This window comes from Aythya ferina, assembly GCF_964211825.1.
Source record: "Aythya ferina genome assembly, chromosome: 4".
In the NCBI taxonomy this organism is placed as follows: domain Eukaryota; kingdom Metazoa; phylum Chordata; class Aves; order Anseriformes; family Anatidae; genus Aythya; species Aythya ferina.
Window position 1 is genome coordinate 59,428,939 of NC_140300.1, and position 18,284 is coordinate 59,447,222.

Here is an 18,284-nt window from a genome sequence, read left to right on the forward strand (position 1 = left end):
TATGCTAAATGAGTGATTTAAGTTAGTGCTTATCAAACCCAAGCTGTACATGGAAAAAAAAAAAAAAACAACAACTTTTGATTAAATAACCTCTGTTGCAAGTCAATATTTTGTACTAAATTTTCCATTAAAAGTTCTAATAAAAATGATTAAAATTCTCGTCCGAAAAGCAAGTATTATATAGCCACATAATACCTCTGAATGTTGTTATACTGTTATCAAGATGTATATTTAAAGATTTCTTAAGCAAAAGTAATTTAATTTACTTCTAATCTAGTTTGTTGACTTCATATTATATGTTGCAATATACTTCCTTAGGTGCAGTAGTTTTACACTTTAAATAGCATATAAATTATGGAGAAAATACCGCCAACAAATTTGTAACATACTCAAAATGCAGAAATATAAATCTATACAAATTAATTCAGAGTTTTTCTTCAGCCTCAGTTTCCTGTAAAAACCTGTGAAAAGTTTTACCGGTTGTTTTAACTCTGTATAATTTTGGTAAAAACCTTGTTTGCAGGATTTATTACTCAAGATATGCTATTGCAAGACCTTATTCAAAGTTTCAGTATCTAGTGCAATAATACAGAGGTTAAGCATAACTATAGTCTATGATTTGTACGTGTGTACACAAATGCCCATGCAATACATGATTCTACTGCAACTGCAACTTTTTGGTGTCCTAAAAGTTGATGTTGTGCCCAGGACTTTCAAAAAAGTCCTTTCAAAAAAGGACTTTCCATTCCACTGTCTTGGAATATTTAAAGTAGAGCACCCAAATAATACGTAAGGCCCTAAAACTAGAAAGCAGCACCTGTAACAGAATATGCATAAATGGAAAAGGAAAAATTTACTACATAAAAGCAGAAATACCTTCCATTCAGACTGAGAAAGAAAACATAAATCACACCTTCTGTATTAAGACATTAATTTGCACTTAGAGACATAACAATTTAAAGCACACTAAATTTAATACTGTGTAACACAGGTCTCACTATTCAAAAAGCACACATGTTAAAAGCAGAATTTCATATGAAAACCTGCATTGTTTTCAGATTGCTTCTTTTAGCATTACCAACCTGATTCAGAGCAACTTCTGCTAGGCAAACTTCTGCTTCTCTTGCCCAGTCCTGAACTTCTGTAGTCCTGAATGTCAGAGTAATAATTGAACCTGAGTTTGTTGAAATATTCTCTTAAAAGCAAGCTGCTGCGGCAGAGGGGGTGGAGGCTCCACAGCCCCAGGTGATTGGAGAGCTGGGAGCTGGCAAACGATTTACCCAGCGAAGGCGGGGAGGGAGAAAGTCTTGCTGCTGCTCAGATAAATCATACCCACCCTCTTCACATCATAACATCTCATCAGGATGCCACTTTCTACACTGGAACACCCCTGTCTGCTTACATACACAGTGAGAAGGTACCCCTCATTCATCCCCAGGGGACTCTTTTTAAGCATCCTGGATGACAAGAAAAGTGGGAGTGTAAAACTTGGACATGAAATCTAAGTCCTCCCAGCTTTCACATTTGCTGCCCTTGTAAAAAACAATTTGACTTTGAAGTGTGCTGAGCCCTTTGAGCATCACTTTGCAACACTTTGAAACCTGAATCCTAGAGCATAGCATGAAAACTGCTTTTGCTGAGTACATTTTAAAATATAACTAATTTGAAAAGTACTGCTGTGGTAAGAAACAAGAGAGAGGAGCCTCTATTTACAGTGTGGTTAGAGACCATTCTGCTGAACTGGGGTAGACACACCGTATAGCTTCTTCTACTTTATACGGCTTGAAATGTAAAAAAATTAATTCAGTCTAATGCTGAAGACTGGAATTAGAATAGTCCAAATATTCCTGTGACACGATCAATAAATAATCCCCAGTTTCTTAAAAATTAGCTTCCAGAATAAACTAAACTCCAATGGATAATATACAGCTGTATTTTTATTACTTTCAGTGGCAGACAACCCCACCCCAAACAAGCAGTAGAATTTCCAGTCAACATTATTCACAGTATATTGTTTCTCTTAAAACGCTTGTCTTTCAGTATCTTTTTGTTCAGAGAACATTAAAAAGATGCTAAAAGGCATAGGGAGGAAAGCCCCAGTGATGTCAATGCTCCTGCTTCCCCTCATGCAGAGCAAATCCCTGCTAAATACAAACGGTGTCTCCTGCCTAGTTATGCCTTGCCCGCTTCTGAAGTTAAGGGAATCTCCTTGTTCTCATAACTCTGCTTTCCAGCAGTTGCATGGTACCATCTCCACTGTAGATGTCAGACCTAATTGCCAGGAGCTCATTATCAACCCCATTCTCTTATCTCCCTCTTTAAATTTTAGCCTTGGAAACATCCAGTCAGAACACAAAAACAAGTTATGATTGAGGTTTAAGCCACTAATCAGTTTTCTTGGGTGAAAATAGAAAGAAACACCTATTAAACAGCATCATTCTCACCCATTACAGTATCTAGGCATTTATTTCCCAATGTTTCAGCCTCTAGGAAGTCCACTAATAACTTGGTAATTATTTGTGTGGATTATAGTTAACAACCTCAAGGCTAGTGCTGAATCATTTCCAACTACGTAGATCCATTAGAAACTGTTGTTAATGCATAAATTAATTTATAAATAATGGGAAAACATTCCTCCTTAAAATAAATAAATAAATAAATACTGGCTTTCCAGTAGGCTCCTGCTGGGCTAGTGCTGATGCACTGCACTGGGCTATGAATTTCTGCCACACCTAGGGCTGGAACCACTCTCTGGCATATCACCACATGTAAATAGAGAGAGAGAGAGAGAGAGAAAACTACTGCCCACTACTTCCTAAATGTGGCCATAGATGTGGTAGTGAGAGGAGAACGGGCCCAAATTTAAGCAGGGGAACTGGAATTCTTTATATCCAAGAAGGTAGAACAAGCTGAAGGAAGTAGTTTAATTTCAAATTTGCATTCTAATAGACTTATTAATTCCCTATAATCATAGTTCTTGCTATAGCATCTAGGAAACACCTATAAAATCTCTTATGGACATTTTATGCACTGTTTGAATTTGTAGATACACACATTTCAAAACCTCTTGCACTGCACAGAATTAGCATAGACCTGTCAAGGGCATGTTGTCATATTCACAGAGCAAGACAAACAGTTCTTGGTATTAAATACACAAACCTGGTCAGACTGAGGCCAACAGCAAAACTGCAAGTTATATCGTTGGGGTCAGGATTTGATTCAAAATAAGGACTTTGAATTAGGAAACAGAAGGAAGTAGATAGTAACTACAGAAAGGACTAACCCTTACTCCACCAACAGTTCACAACCACAGCATGACACAACATTGCTCACACTTTTCCACAAGAAGTATTTTAGGGATGTCGACTGTCCCCAGACAAGCTGCAGTATACCCACACAGCTTCTGCATGGGAAGACCACAGGCTTTGGAGCAAACCAGAAGCTAATTTACCTGCCAGTGTAGACGAACCCTAAGGATACTACAAGTACAGAATTCTCTAATAATTCCCCAACTTCCTATAGTATTCTGAACAGTCTATACATGTACGTGTCTTATGAAGGGAGCAACCCCAAACAAAAACTCTTCCAGTTTGGCTCCCAGTTTGTTTCTAGTTACAAATCCAACAGTGTCCTGACCAACATTACTTTATAGCTTCAGTTTTGGCTTTAGAGAGCTTTGGTTTTGGCATTTTCAGCTCCTTAGCAACTACATCGTACTTGGACAAGGCACTAGATTAATCCAACAGTTCTCTGACTCCAGGGATTTTTGCAGCTCATTCTTGCCATAAAGAATTTGATCAGAAATTCTCTTCTTGCTATGAAACAGCTGACCACATTAGAAAGGACGACCTGTAAGAGAGAACTATTTTATGTGTTTTATTTTGCTACAGAAGGTTCCTTTAAGGCTTTCTCTTCTCGTGTCAAAAGAGTACAAAGATATTGACAGAGATTTATTCAGAACTTTATGCCCAGGGAATTGAAAAAAAAAAAAAATTACATTCATTTGCAAAAAGAAACTCTTGCACAGACTAAACCAAAATACTGTTGGAGCCCAAATGACAAACGGTCTGATTAAAAGCTGCTCTGCTGTTGTCTCTGACTTGTCTCACAGCTCCAAGCCAAAAAGGCATGCCGTTTTACATAACCAGAGGCGTTAGCTCTGCAAAAGCGTATCCACGCGCTTGTCCATATGGCTACCCATATTGTGTGGAAGTTAAACATGAACAAAAGTGCTGGCAGGACCGGGATCTAAGTGAACCATTACAATTCCTCGAACAGAAATCTAAAATAGAGCCTGCTGCTTCGCCTTGGAAGTCAGGACTTTGCAGCCAACTGTAACAAAGGTAACTTAACATCCAAAAGAAAAAAAGGAAAACACGAGATGGTTTGTACAACTTGTGTAACTCCAACAGGATTTGGAAAGATGTATTAGCATTTGTAAAAGGATTCATGCAGTGCCAGCAGGAATCTTTTCTGTGTTGAGATAAATAAAGTAATGAGTGTCTTGATGTAATCTGCTAGAATGATCCCATATGTAGGCATTCAAGTCTCTCAGTCAGGTATCTACACAGACACTTGTTTCCACTGGATGCCTTAAGATCCTTGAGAGCAAAAATATTTTAAAACGTAAAATATTAAAAGATTTATTATTTTGAAATTCACTGAAGTATCTGGAGTATTAATTCATACAAATTTTAAACATGCTAGATCAATGTCCCAGAAACTTCTGCAATGCTAGTAGTGGCTCTGAGAGCTGATATCCATGTTAACTTGAACTTGGGAGAAAAAATGGCTTCACTCCAAGACACAGCAGAGACAGCTGCTTTAACTGCAATGAGTCAAAACTAATGAAGTTCTAAAAGCAGAGGAACAAACTGCAAGCTAAAGTACTGCCTAGAGTATAAGAGAACTAGTTATGTATTCTTTCAGCACACAGGTTTTTGATTTTTTATTGCATGTAAGACCATGTATCATTAAGAGGGCTCATTTCTGCATATGAAAGAGATCTGTTGATGAGGGCAAATAGGTCTGGCAAGGAATTTTCTGACTATAAAACTGGAAAAATCCATTCACTGAAGCCAAATATTCCCATAAGAACAAACCAGATTCAACAGAACACAAAATTTAGAAAAAAATAGTCCAATTAACTATCTGTGAGGATATGCATAGCTCCCACATCTGAATATTCTTCATAGCATTAAGAAAAATGAATCTGTATTTACATATGAAAATAAAAGCCCAGCTTCCCCCCCCCCAAAAAAAAAAAAAAATAATTCAATCTATGTGCTAATCTACATAAAACAATCATAAATATGTGAGGGGAAAAAGAATCTTTACAAAACTCAATGATAAATTAGACTAACCCTATAACGTTGTGATAGCATTGTTTCTGAAGAAACTAAATTACAATTCCAGTCTTTAAAGGGCTTCCTATTTATTACAATACATTTACTTCAGGTTGCTTCTCATAGTTTAAGCAGCCTCCTGAAATTACTTCCTGCAGAATGTGGTACAGATTAAAATAAGTTATCCCTTGCCAACTCTCTCAACTTTTTGTTTAATAATTCTCTTTCACTTTGTACTTAGAAAGCAAAATACCTCAAATCTTGACCTTCCATACGAGAAATGTAACACATCCTGTTGAATATATTATTAGACTAATACAGGCAGGAAGAATAGATCTGCTAAACTGCACTTCATGTGTAACAACACAGAGGGCTACATTAGGCACAAATTCCTACTAGCTATTTTGACCCAGGAATGAGTCATTTAACCTAATATTAAGCACGTCCCAAGCTACTACCAGCTATCATCTGCTGATCTCCCAATATTCCCAAAGGGGCTACAAGAACTGTTTGCAGTGCTGACTCATAGAGCAGTCCCCAAGTCTAAAATCAGTTTTGGAGAAGCCTTGAAGAAGGAATGTATCTATTTAAAGCCATGCTCTCTGAAAAAGAAATAAATAAAATAAATCCACACACGCTTTCTGGCCTGAATCCACACCTTGAGTTGAGCGCAAATACAAATAGGGAACTTAGATAGAAAAGCTTGTAACATATACAAAGAAGAGCAAGAAAACCAACGCTGCAACTAACACTCAATCCGTAAGTGAAAGTAAAGCCGTGCTTTGCCAGAGCTGAAATCAACACGTCTGACATCTCCTTGGGGGCTGGGAAAGGAGCACCAGAGGTGGCTTCACACGGTGCCTTGGGAAAGGGCCCGAACAAGGCCCCACACGGCCTACGACACACAAACTTGTGTGAGTTTCTTCAACATGGAAGAAACAGTTGTTTCTTCAACATGGAAGAAAGCAGGGCTTCTTTCAGCCTCAACCAAACACACCCAGGTCCCAACCTGAAACATCCAGCCCCTGCCTGTCTTGCCTCCCACTTACCACAATATTGCTCTTGAGCTCCTGCTAGGGGCATATCCTACGTGTAGTAGATTAAACCTCTGCTAACAAGCCTCTAGTGACTTCTCTAAGACCCTACAGAGAATGTTTCTCTAGCACACATGCAAGAAAGATCTACCAAAAAAAAAAAAAAAAAAAAATTAAGGCATTGTACTTTTTTTTTTTTTTTTTTTTTTTTTTTTTTAAGATGTTAGCTATTGAATAACATCGTAGGCTGCTTTTCCACAAGGCTGATGGAACTCACGTCATCTCCAACCGAAGCAAAGAAACTTAAAAAAAAAAATCCATTTATGACACCAGTCCAAGACAGATGTTTGACAGATGCCAAATATGTGGAAACATACTAATGTGCATGCATACTTGCTTCTTATGGCAATTTAAGTAGGTAATAAGCACATTTTATAACAATTATCCTGACCTATGTAAATGCAAAGGCTATTCTAAATTGCACTTATATCTCAAAACTTAAAAAAAAATTACTAAAAAAAAAAAGTTTGTTTTTTTTTTAAAGCTTTTACCTAAACAGTGGGGCTCTGAGTTATTTATTATGAAGAGTTATGTCATTATTTACAAATTAAATATTATATCATTTTATTATCATGTATTATTTATTATTAAGTGTTACATCATTACTTACAAAATGAGTACTTTCTTTAATTGTTTTAAATACATTTCCTTCACAGTTTTTTTTAAGGTTGTCTTTTTCTAATTATCAATTTATTATCTGAATTAACCAGCTCAATATTCTTCTGTAATATATCATCATATGTATGTGTATATATATATATATGTATATTTATATATAAACAACTGTAATACATAATCTTTTTCTCAGTTTATTTGGATTTTTGGTTGTTGGGGGAATATTTAGGTTTTATTTTAAGCCCTTTCAATTAGAAAGGCTGAAAGTATCAGCTTTTCCTGTATCAAAGTGGGAAAGCTCCACTATTACCACCTTGAAAGAACATTTGGTTTTCTTATTAAAAAAAAAAAAGTTTGGAAAATTTCTATTAGCTCCATTTCCACTTCATTCCAGAGGTATGCCATTAACAATAATTTTCCATGATGGAAAATGCCTGAAAAAAATGATATGCAGCTTTCTGTTTTTATTTACTGTTTTTAATCAGTAACAGGGCTTTACCTCTTACCCCATAGTTACTAAGTTTCCATTACATCCTCTTGTGCAAGACATTAGCAAAAGCCTAAATCAGATCAATTCCATCTATTTTGTCCTCTTCAAAACCAGACAAAAATAAAATAAATAAATAAATAAATAAATAAAATAAAGCCTTGCCAAACCAGTAGAGCTGTACATGCAAATACAATCCTTGATTTTGTTTTCTGGTCTAATACAAAGATATGAGTAATGACTTAAGGATAAAATTAAATCCCTAACCTTTCCCTGCTGAAAACTGTACTGATTTGAACAAAAGCTGCTGATTTGCTAGAAGGGGCTTTGCCACTAATTTTAAAGTAGAAATCGTGAGAGCCTTTCCATGTGCTTAAACTCCTGAGGCGGCTGCTGAAATTGGTATAAAGACTACTTACTTTTTAGAAAGGTTTGGGCTGTGTGCTCCTGTGCACTCCACAGGGCAACCTCAATGGAAAGAGCTCAACAGCACAAAAAGAAGCATCACTGTGTGGTGTAACAATGGAAATTAAGTGAAGAACTAATGATTCATGCTTCATTTCCCTCCTTCCTTCCCATCTCAAATTTTACTGAAATTTCAGTTTTATTGAAAATTATTTAAAATAATTCAATTATATATATATATATATATTTATTTTTATTTTTTTTTCCTGTGGGGGCCAAAGAAGGGAGACAAGAGAATGAGGGAGAGAGAAAGGGTGAATCTATCTCATTTAAAACTAAAGGAATTCATAGATTATACTGGAAATGGCTTTGCTTCCAAAAGCGTCATGGAAGGAAATAAATTCCTATCTCACTTGCTTCTATATGCCTTTTTATGGGATACAGAAAAGATGTCATTTTAAAGGGATTACAAAATGCCCTCAGTACCAGATTTAGCCACTTGCAACCAATTTTGAAGCATTTTTAGAGTAACAACCCCTTCTCTGAAAGCCTAAAATGCATAGCAACTATGACCGCTTACTTTCAGTGCAACTATTTTCAGAGATTAAATCAACCATTGCAGAAATTATTTCCCAGAAACATCTTTATCAACCTCCTTGTTAGCTTTCCTGTTGAAAAAAATAAATAAATGAATAAATAAGAAGTGATATAAGAATGAGTAATAGTCTTTCAATAAAACATTATTTGAAGTATGTATCTGATGCCACTAGGTAACTAAATCAAGGTGCCAGCACGTTCTTAGCATGGAACACCTGAAATGAAAATGATCTGCCAATTATAGCAGGTGCTAAAAGCCAAGTTTGCTTTCTCTTGCTTACAGAAATCTAAAAATGAGATTCACACACTGCTTATTTTCTGTATTTCATTTACCTTAAGTCTCAGGCAGTAAAAACTCAAGAGATTCTTATACAAAGGCTTTGACAAATCTCCTTTGCAATCAAATACTGCTCTGAAACAAAGTATTTAAACTAGGATCCATCTCTGGATTGGTAAGAACTTTAAAAAATAAATCAGAGAAATATATTGATTCTATTCCCTGAAAATGGCATGCCTAACACCATGAACGTGCCTCACAGCAATGGTAGCTGTCTCCCACAGCAGACAGAACCAGTGCGTTAGGCACGCTGCTGTCATTTATTTTAGGTTTATAGATGAGAACAACACAAAACAACATGAACAAGAACAGTTAGTTCACATGACATAAACAAACTCCTTCTACAAGGTTTAATCCTAGGAGGGTTAAACAACACTGTCACTGAGGTACCCCCCAGCATTCCCTGGGGCACTTTTTGCACCTTGCAGCATCAAACAGCCCTTCTTTCCAATATGAAATCCCCCAAATGAAAAGTCACTGTGAAGAAGTCCCTACAGCTACCCTTTCGCAGAGCATTACCCTTTGACATTAAATGCAGAGAGTCCAGCCAGCCGGTCTGAATGTACACTGTGCATGTCCACATCATATAAAACCTAACATCTAAAATTATTTATAACTGAGGCAACTAATGCCAGAGAGTTCCCTCTTCATTCTTGGCTTTAAATAGCACCACTACATTTAATGCACCAGGAACAGCACTTGAAGAGCATTATAACCTTCAGCTGAGAAATCTTAAGAAAAAGCTTTCAATTTCATCACATTTCTCAATCAAGTCAATAAGCAGCTCAGCTGCATGTAATACCTCATGCTAAAACGTGACCAAGACTTTAAAAGGCAACAAAAATCAACACTGACCTTGCTAGTCATGCTCTGGGATCTTGACCACAGATATCCAGGAGGTTGAGCAATGGTTATGGGAAGTGACCCCATGTTAGCCTGACCGTGCGCTGCAGCTTTCCAGGCAGCTTGCACTTGCGCAGCCCAAAGGGCTCCATTCTGCCACAAAAGGCACCACTGCAGGTAGCAAGGCTCTGCTCAGCATCTTCAAAAGATACATGTAAAACCCTTTGTGAGCTTTCCTCAAGAAAAGAGGTAGGGTTCTCCATTCCTTCGTGTCTTAATCAACTCGCAGCCATGCACGGGAGTTGCATAACCACGGCGAAGGCTGCCACCTCGCAGAGCTACGCAGGTCTGATTGACTGCACCGAGCCTGAAATGTTGGCACGTCTGCCTGAAGAAACCAGATCTTCACTCCTGGTACAAAGCCAGAGCAAGTGCAGCAATAGCAGTAGACATTCTAGCAGGGAGTAAAAAACATGTAAGACAGCACAAATATAGGGTCATAAAGTGATGAATATTCTGAAAATATTACCTGGCACATGGAATCACACAAACTTCTCAGACAATGCCCTACACGTGTGTGTGCACATGTTGTCTCAAACCAGACAGCATGATGGTTCTCCACTTGCAATTTTATTTTCAATATGAATTGTCTGGAGGGCATTAGAAGAGCTAGCAGCTTAGCAGTTCAGCAATTTGTTCCAGGAGGCTGTTCTGCTCATAAAAATTAAAGGTCATATGAACATTCAGTTGCATTTAGTGTACCTATGAAGATACTTCACTGGCTACCGAACAACACGGAGGAACAAACTCGATGAATGCTGCTTGCACTAAAATAGTGATGCACTAGTTAAAGTGAATTATTCACAACTGTGTTTTCAGGACAATCTGGATCACACAGCACCTGGGAAGTGGCTGGGACAGCCCATCTCCTCTCTCAGACAGAGATCTGGTGAAAGCCAGTTCTCAGTTTTGTTCTGTTGAGCCAATGGAAAGCCCTATAAACTTATGATTCTTAGTTGTACCCTCAGTGAACACAGACCATCGATGAACCCTCAATACGTTTCTGACCGAGAATCACACAGGTAATCATGAATTCCCCCAAATTCCTCCTCTAACCAAGAAACACAGAACGTTAGCAACAGAGAACATCAAGCATATTGAGTTACCAAACTATCATATTTGTTCTTTAGCTAAACAGTCCCCTTTCATTTCTTTTATCATGTATTAATTTAAGTGCAACAAGATGCTTCTCCCCTTATTTGTTCCTAAATTCAAATTTTTTTTTTTTTTCCTAAACGTATACAAAAATTAGCCTCATCTCCAGCCACACTGTGAATTAATTGCAGAACAAATTCCATAACACTAGATCTTAATCCAGCCAATTCTACTTACTTAAAAACCACCCTAAACCCACAAGTCAGGCCCCCAGAACTCGAGGCACTGCAAACAATTTGACTGGTTATCACCAAAGAGATTTCTTCAATCCTTCCCAGAGTTTTGTACATGCGTTTCTGTGTGAATGCTGACCACAGTACTTCTTGGGTTGCTTTTCAGTGTCTACTATCCAAAAGGATGGCTTAATTCTGGGTGGCCTTCATTGTTATTATGGCTGGATCATAATTTTGGAATAATTTTGTCCTCCTCCCTCACTTTCTCACGAGCTCTGGTGGCGATGGCAGCAACTTGAGTTCAAAGTTCCTGTCTGTGTAGAAGCAGAATTTGGCCACAAACCTTTCCTTACTTGTCCCAGGAGGAAGAGGTGGTCAGAACAAATCTAAAAATCAGCCATATCCAGAAAACAGGTTGCTATTTGGTCTAGGAAATTACAGGAAAACATCCTGTGTTTTTTGGTGCCTGTCACATATAGTTTTAAAAATCTTTCCTTCTATGTACAGGACAATTTCCCACCAAGAGCAAAAGGCAAAAAATCAACCTTAAAGTTATGAGCCACCTGGAATTAATTGGCATTGTCTGATTTTGGCAGACATTTCCCTAAAAAACCCTCCTCTCTATTCCCAAAGCCAGCAGGTACAAAATTTTAAAACAGATGACAAAACTAATGAAATCTGATACTTTGCAGATACTTACAGAAACCTGTCACAGGAAACCCGCTTGCTGCACGTTTCCACTTACTTTTCCTCTGAATGACAGTAGAGGATTTACCTCCTCAAGTGGAACTCTCCAGCAGCACCACTAGTCACTCTGATGATCCTTAAAGATGCACACTAAGTATGAAAATGAAAAGCGGTGTTCTTCTAACTATACAGCATGAATACATGTGGTGTGGTTTTTTTTTAATATTTCGAGGCAACTTATTCTACCTGTCAGGTATAGGTGAATATTAACTTGGTAATGTTCTAAGCAGAAGAGCTAAAAGTTCACAAGGCTACATAAATACATTGCATACTCTCTACATTACATACTCTGAAATTCCTTACAATCAAACAGAGAAATTAAAAAAACAAACAAACAAACAACAACAACAAAAAAACACCTCCATAGCAATGGAATTGTTTCATTATCTTCAAAACAGTCCTTAAAAAGATGGGTTTTCTAACGGGAATTACAAAATCCACCACAACTGCAGACAACTACGGAAAAGCCAGGACTAATTATACTACTTCTAAAAGGATGTTTTGGGGCAGGCAACGGCAAGTGGGTGAAATTGTCTGGAGCTCAGAATTTACTCTTGAAGGACATCTGTGGGCTCAGCACTGGATGGCAATGTTTCATAGAGAACTGGTGATAATTATTAAACCAAAACATGGGAAAAAGAGAAATATGAAGTAGAGTTACTGAGCTCAGAGATCAAACAGGTCAAAGACAGTCCTTCAGAATAACAACTCCACTGCTTATTATTTTGTTTTGGAATATATCTTTACTCTCTGCTGTGACAGGTGTATGTGTGACATTATAAATTTTGTCTTGACAAAAATCCCAGACAATAAATCTCAGAAAAAGCCTCTGAGAGAGCAGTTCTACCATTTTACGCCTACCACCATGAAATACACATTGGGTTCAGTGATGTGATGACAATACCATGACTCCTTAAAGAGTTAAAGTCATTTCCAATTCTTTTTAATTCTACCTTCTCCTAAAGCTCTATCATGTAGGCTCTGAAGACAAATAAACAACAACAAAAAAAAACCTCTGAAAGCTGTTTCATGCAAAGTGTTCTGCTAACAGGTTCAAAGCATGAATGTTATCATTCAGTTGGGAAAACTGTAAAAACTGTGAGCATGGGTCTTTCTAAAACAGCTTAACTCAGTTTATTCATGCCATTTTTCTCTCTCCCTTTTCTCACATAAAGGACAGAAGATCAAACAAAATGATGTTCACAGTCTTGATTGCCTGGATTTAAACCAAAGCCTATTTGGAGAAGCCTGTGTAAAAAGGAGCAGACGGACTCCAAGTGAACGGGAGCAGTGTTCAGAGGATTTCTTTGTTCAAAGTTTATCAGACTGAGGATATGGCATACAAAGAAAACACAGATAACAAGCACATGCTGGATGAAAGGCCATTTGGGAAGCACACGCAAAACCAGATGAGAAGCCTGGGATATGGAGAAGTTAATTTTTGGCATTGATATGAATTCTGAAGCAGTATAAAAGATCAAAGAGAAGCTACTGATGGTTTGGAGTGTGGTAGTCCCCCAGATTAACAGAACATCTCCCTAAAAATGTAACTGGATATTACAAACCTCTTACTCTTACACTTTGGCATTAGACTTTAGCCACAAACGATGCCTCATGGCACCTATGTTTAACACAAATATCAGTGTGTGGAGACAGCCCAAATTATATTGCAGCAGAATGCCCACTCTGCTTGCTGGGAATTATTCCGAACACTCAGATGAACTGAAAATCTGCCTTAAAAAAAAAAAAAAAAAAAAGTTTGGGCTGCAGCTGATGAGCAATTTTCTTTTCATATCTGTCAGCTTTTCAGATTATGAGCACTGTTTTGTATTATAGCTAAAAGTAAAATGACTTGGTGACCCCAGTTATTTGGATAATTCTTGAGGTTGATGTGGCTCAAAATGGTGGAACTAATTTGTCTGGATAACAGCTTTACAAAGGTTCAGAAAAGTCTAGACATTTTCACTGTGGGAAAAAAAGATGCACAATCACTTTTACACAGACTTTAAAAATAATATCCTGCAGTCATCCTTTCACACTGAAAATTGTGCTTCTAAAGTCAACAGCAGATAAACCGAATCAGTCGAAGGAGCTCTGTTTGTACAACGCTAGGTTTGAGGGGAGATGGAAACAGCCTTTGATTCAGCTGCTTTGCAAGCGATGGCACAGCAAAGATAAAGCTCAGCTACCTGCAGTGCTATAGGATCCACACAATGTTTAAGGTAAGTGAATTTTTATCTAGTAATAACGTGGTTTAAAAAGTGGCTACTTCCCAAAGAACTGGGTAACTGGGGGCGTTGCTCTCCACACCGAGGCCTAGTCAGAAGAATAGGCTTTCCAGTAGCCTTGCCCAGTTTGCCCAACAGGAGAAAGAAGACAAAGGAGGAGAGGGAAGAAACAAGTGTTTTATCCGAGTATAACAACAATCTCTCTCACTACAGCTACAATTTTAGCTTCAAATTAAGTTTTCAAACTTAGCTGTAACATACTTTGGCCTTACTCCACGCTGGCCTGCCAAACTGCGATCCAAAACTGGTTTAACTGGAGCCGTGTTCAAACGCTGCTGCCAAGCTATTTTAGCTCCAGAACAGGAGGGGAAGGAAGAGTCAGCATTTCTTAAAAATATATAAAATAAATAACTAAAAAATCCTTAATTCTTTATCCTTGATCCAGAAATTCAGTTACGCATAATCAGAAAGCCTGAAATCCCTTCAAAATTAAGGCCTTTGTTATACAAGCCCCTGAATTTACTACAGATTGTAGCCACATGGCAAAACTATCTTCATAAACACACTCTGAGTCCTAGTTAGCAAAACAAAAAGCTTTTCAGCTGTGCTAAGACAAAAAATATTCCTGCAATTATTCATCCGGCAGTAACACCCAGCTCGCAATCACGGCCTGCCCAAGAGCTTCATCTAAGAAAAATCAACAGCGTGAGAAAGGCAGAAGTAAACCAACCAAAGGAAAGTAAAGCATATGGGATGGTGGCTTCATCTGCCTTCCTCCTGAAGAGCAATCAATCTTCCTGACTGTCAAAACAACGAGAAGCTGCAACGTAGCCCCTGCTACCAGCATGTTCAAACAAGGATGGAGGCAGTTTATGAAGGTCTTTCAAACGCAGCTCAGTTGGCTCAGGCCAGGAGTTGGCTTTTTTTCCCTTCCCAGTTCAAGTTTGGCTGCCTGCATCCTGCAGAATTACTCTTTTGGTAGGCAACTGCTTGCCCAAGCAGAATCCAGTAGGATTGTTCCCTGCCTGAATTCTTACGTTCAGGTTTCTTTCTTTGGCGCTTTTTAGGTTATGCAGATCCAACATTTTGCCTTGCATAGCAAATGCAGCTCTTTCAAAAGTGATCTTCATGCTTCTTATTTGACAATGCTGCATCAGCTGAAGATCTAGTCAGTCTGGAGTAAAAAACTCCCCTCTTCGAGTACTAAATTTCATGAAGGCATTTGTGAAAAGAAAAAAAAAAAGAGCTTTACAGTGCCATACTTAGCTCATTTTTCATGGGATACTGCCAAGATAGACAGATACGTAATGAAACAGTGCTACAATCTTATCTCCTCCTTTCTCCAACCATGAGTCCCAGCTTGAAGAGCAAGTGGGATTTGCTTGGTTCATGACTAGCTGCACAACCGTCACCCAAACTAGGTTTGATGTGGAATCAGCAGACCGACAGAGGCATGTACACGTGAAACCACATCTGTACCAGAGTCACTGCAACAACCTGATTGCAGCATGTACAGAGCCGAGTAACCCTTCGTATACGTACACGACCCTGTTTGTTCAGATCAGATGCATATTTTCAAAGGTATTCTCCCAGTCATCCTGGCCATTCGCTGCACTGAGGTTCACTCCATGGAACAATCCTGAACAACCCTTTTGGAGGAAAGGAAATTGGAACCTGTGCTCCAGAAGAGTACCTAATCTAGTCTCCCTCCTACTAGGATTAGACTTCTTCCACTTCCTTTTTGACATAAATTTCATATCAATAGCTGTCCACCTTGTCCAAAGGTTCTAGTGTATGCCATTTTATTGTACAAGTACAGCAAACAGGCTGAGGCAGGCATCCAGGCACCAGCTCCTTCCCGCTATCCAGAAGCAAATTGGTATTCTGTGTAAGCCTGAAGTCACACATACAGAGGTTACATGCTCATCCTTGTACAAAACCAGTCCTTTTGTTGTTCTTGGGATTGTTTCTTCTTTGGATGCTGACTTGATTGTTAATTCACTACAGAGCCCCTTCCAACCCAAACCATTCTGTGAATACCAGAACAGGCCCACATTATCAGCCAGGACATCTTTTACCTGTAGAATTCCATTCTACAAATGCCATTGCTTAAATTTTCATAGTCTATAACACATTAAAATGCTGACATACTATCTCAACTAATGAGCAAGATCCTAGAAGCAGCTGAAGGTTCAGATCTGATTTCCTGATACAGATCTTCAATGATACCTAAAAAAGAAGATATCGGTAAAAAAAAAAAAAAAAGAAAAAAGAAAAAAAAAAAAAAAAAAACCAGCACAACAACCCCTGCAGGATGGGAGCAAAATTGTTCCAATTTCCATTCTTTGCTTCAAACGGTCAGCTCCTCCTCACGACACAGCCAGGTGTGGGAACATATTCTGAAACATCAGTTTGAGCATATGGTATATGTTGCTTCTCAGTTTGTAGCCTTGGGTAGGATATTAACAGCTACAGCTTTTCACTCTTCATGGTATGCAGCAAATGCAACTTCTCCATTTCTTAAAGGCTGATAGGATATCAAACTTTGCCTGTGGAGGCAAGAAAATAAGTTTCTTGTGATGGCTCCTATGTCAGAGTCTGTGCTCAAGACATTATCTTTCTGTTCTGCCCAGTAATCTACCTGGGCTGCAAAACTGAACAAAGCCAAATAAATTTCAGCAGAACAGTATCAGTCACAAAAAATACTAATGTCAAGGACTGCAGTATTTCTGATGGGGCAATCCAACCTTTCCCCTTTCCCCTCCTGGGCCTCCAGAGTAGAAGTCTGTGGTAAGTTATTCAGCCTTATGCAAGTTCCCAGGCTGACCCAGCTCCACATCCAGGCAGATGACTTCTATAGGCTTTCCAGTTTACAAATTTATTTCCTCAGTTGAGTTTTGTGGAGAGCTTTTTGTTGTTATTCTTGAAATCCTGCTTGCCAAATTTTCTAGGAGAAACACAAATGTTTTCCACTGTCAAGCCAGCAGTTATGTCAGCTGTCTATGAAAATGGCACTTAATGGAAGTAGTGAATAAAGTCGCTATATACCACTGCTTGAGGTCCTCCTTCAGACTTCTGGTGAACTTTTCAAGAAGTTTGCTTACCATCAGAGGAAGAATCTTTGTGCAGCACTTGCAAGCTTGCCTCCCTAAGGAGATAGATGCTCCACCAACCATTGATTTTGCCTTTCAACTCAGATGATTTGTTTCTAAGGGTTTGCACCCAGCAAGGTTGAGAAACCCAGTGTTGCATATCCCAAATGCCACGCTGTGTGTTGCTAGACTCCTGTTTCCCTTGGCATGGTAGAAGTCAAACTCCAAACAGTGAGCTGCTTTGCTCGCAAGTTCCAGCCTTCCTTCCAGCCACCACTTCCAACCCCAAGCTGTCTCTCAGGGGAATGCTGTGAGCACCAGTCACATTGCTCTGTATTTCTGCTGCCTTTCTGCCATCTGCAAACAGCTGCAATTAGATAATCCCACTGCCTGACTGCGTGTTATCAGCAGTGCTTGCTAGCAGATCCTTACAAAACATGGTACATTGAAACCCACGCCTTCATTGGCTAGGTTTCAGACGTGCTAAAATACTGTGGTTTTCAACATTCCCCGAGTTATATTAAAGGAAGATAGTTACCATACTCACCCACCTTCCACAGGAGGAGATATCTGTAACAACCATCTGGCAGTTGCTTGGACAAATAGACAATAATGTGACATGTTCTCATAAACAGGCAACATGAGATCACTTTAAAGAATTCTGATTGCCTGCAATACTCTGCCAATAAATGCAAATAAGAGTTGAGAGAGTGGTTTTTGGGTTGTTTTGCTGGTTCCTATGGAAATATTCCCTATTTACAATGCCAAAGAGAGATCAGGAACAGGTCAAATATGCAGTAATGGAATGACACTTATAGTAAAGATGTAACAGATGCAAAGTATGGATGATCCAAAATACTCCATAAAAGCAGTTTCATGTACAAGTCATTTAGCAAGTGAGTATAAAAGACATCACCAGCAAAAATGCACTTGGTGAGTGCCGTCTTCTTGATTATTTTTTTTTTTTAAGCTCCAGTCCAAAGGGAAAAAAGTATGGAATAAGACTTTACAGGAGTGCCTATGTTACAAGAAAAATTGGATTCCAAATGCCCAAACCTAACTCTTAAGTTTGAGGGATAAAGCACTCCTGTGACCAAAGGTGGTCT

At 38.5% G+C, this 18,284-nt stretch overlaps 1 protein-coding gene across 5 annotated transcripts in view; it reads right to left on the minus strand.

Moving 5' to 3' along the window:
• SLC7A2 (solute carrier family 7 member 2) overlaps positions 1-18,284 on the minus strand; it is a 52,829-nt gene that overhangs the window by 26,559 nt on the left and 7,986 nt on the right. The window contains exon 1 of one of the 5 annotated variants that reach the window (XM_084518271.1): positions 9,736-10,126. The exons of 2 other annotated variants lie outside the window; for them this stretch is intronic. In XM_084518271.1, the coding sequence (XP_084374397.1) occupies positions 9,736-9,810 (75 nt within the window). In that variant the 5' untranslated portion in view covers positions 9,811-10,126. Of the gene's footprint in view, positions 1-1,082; positions 1,221-9,735; positions 10,127-18,284 lie in introns of those variants that run through there. 2 more of the 5 variants (XM_084518273.1, XM_084518270.1) reach the window with 2 other exon arrangements.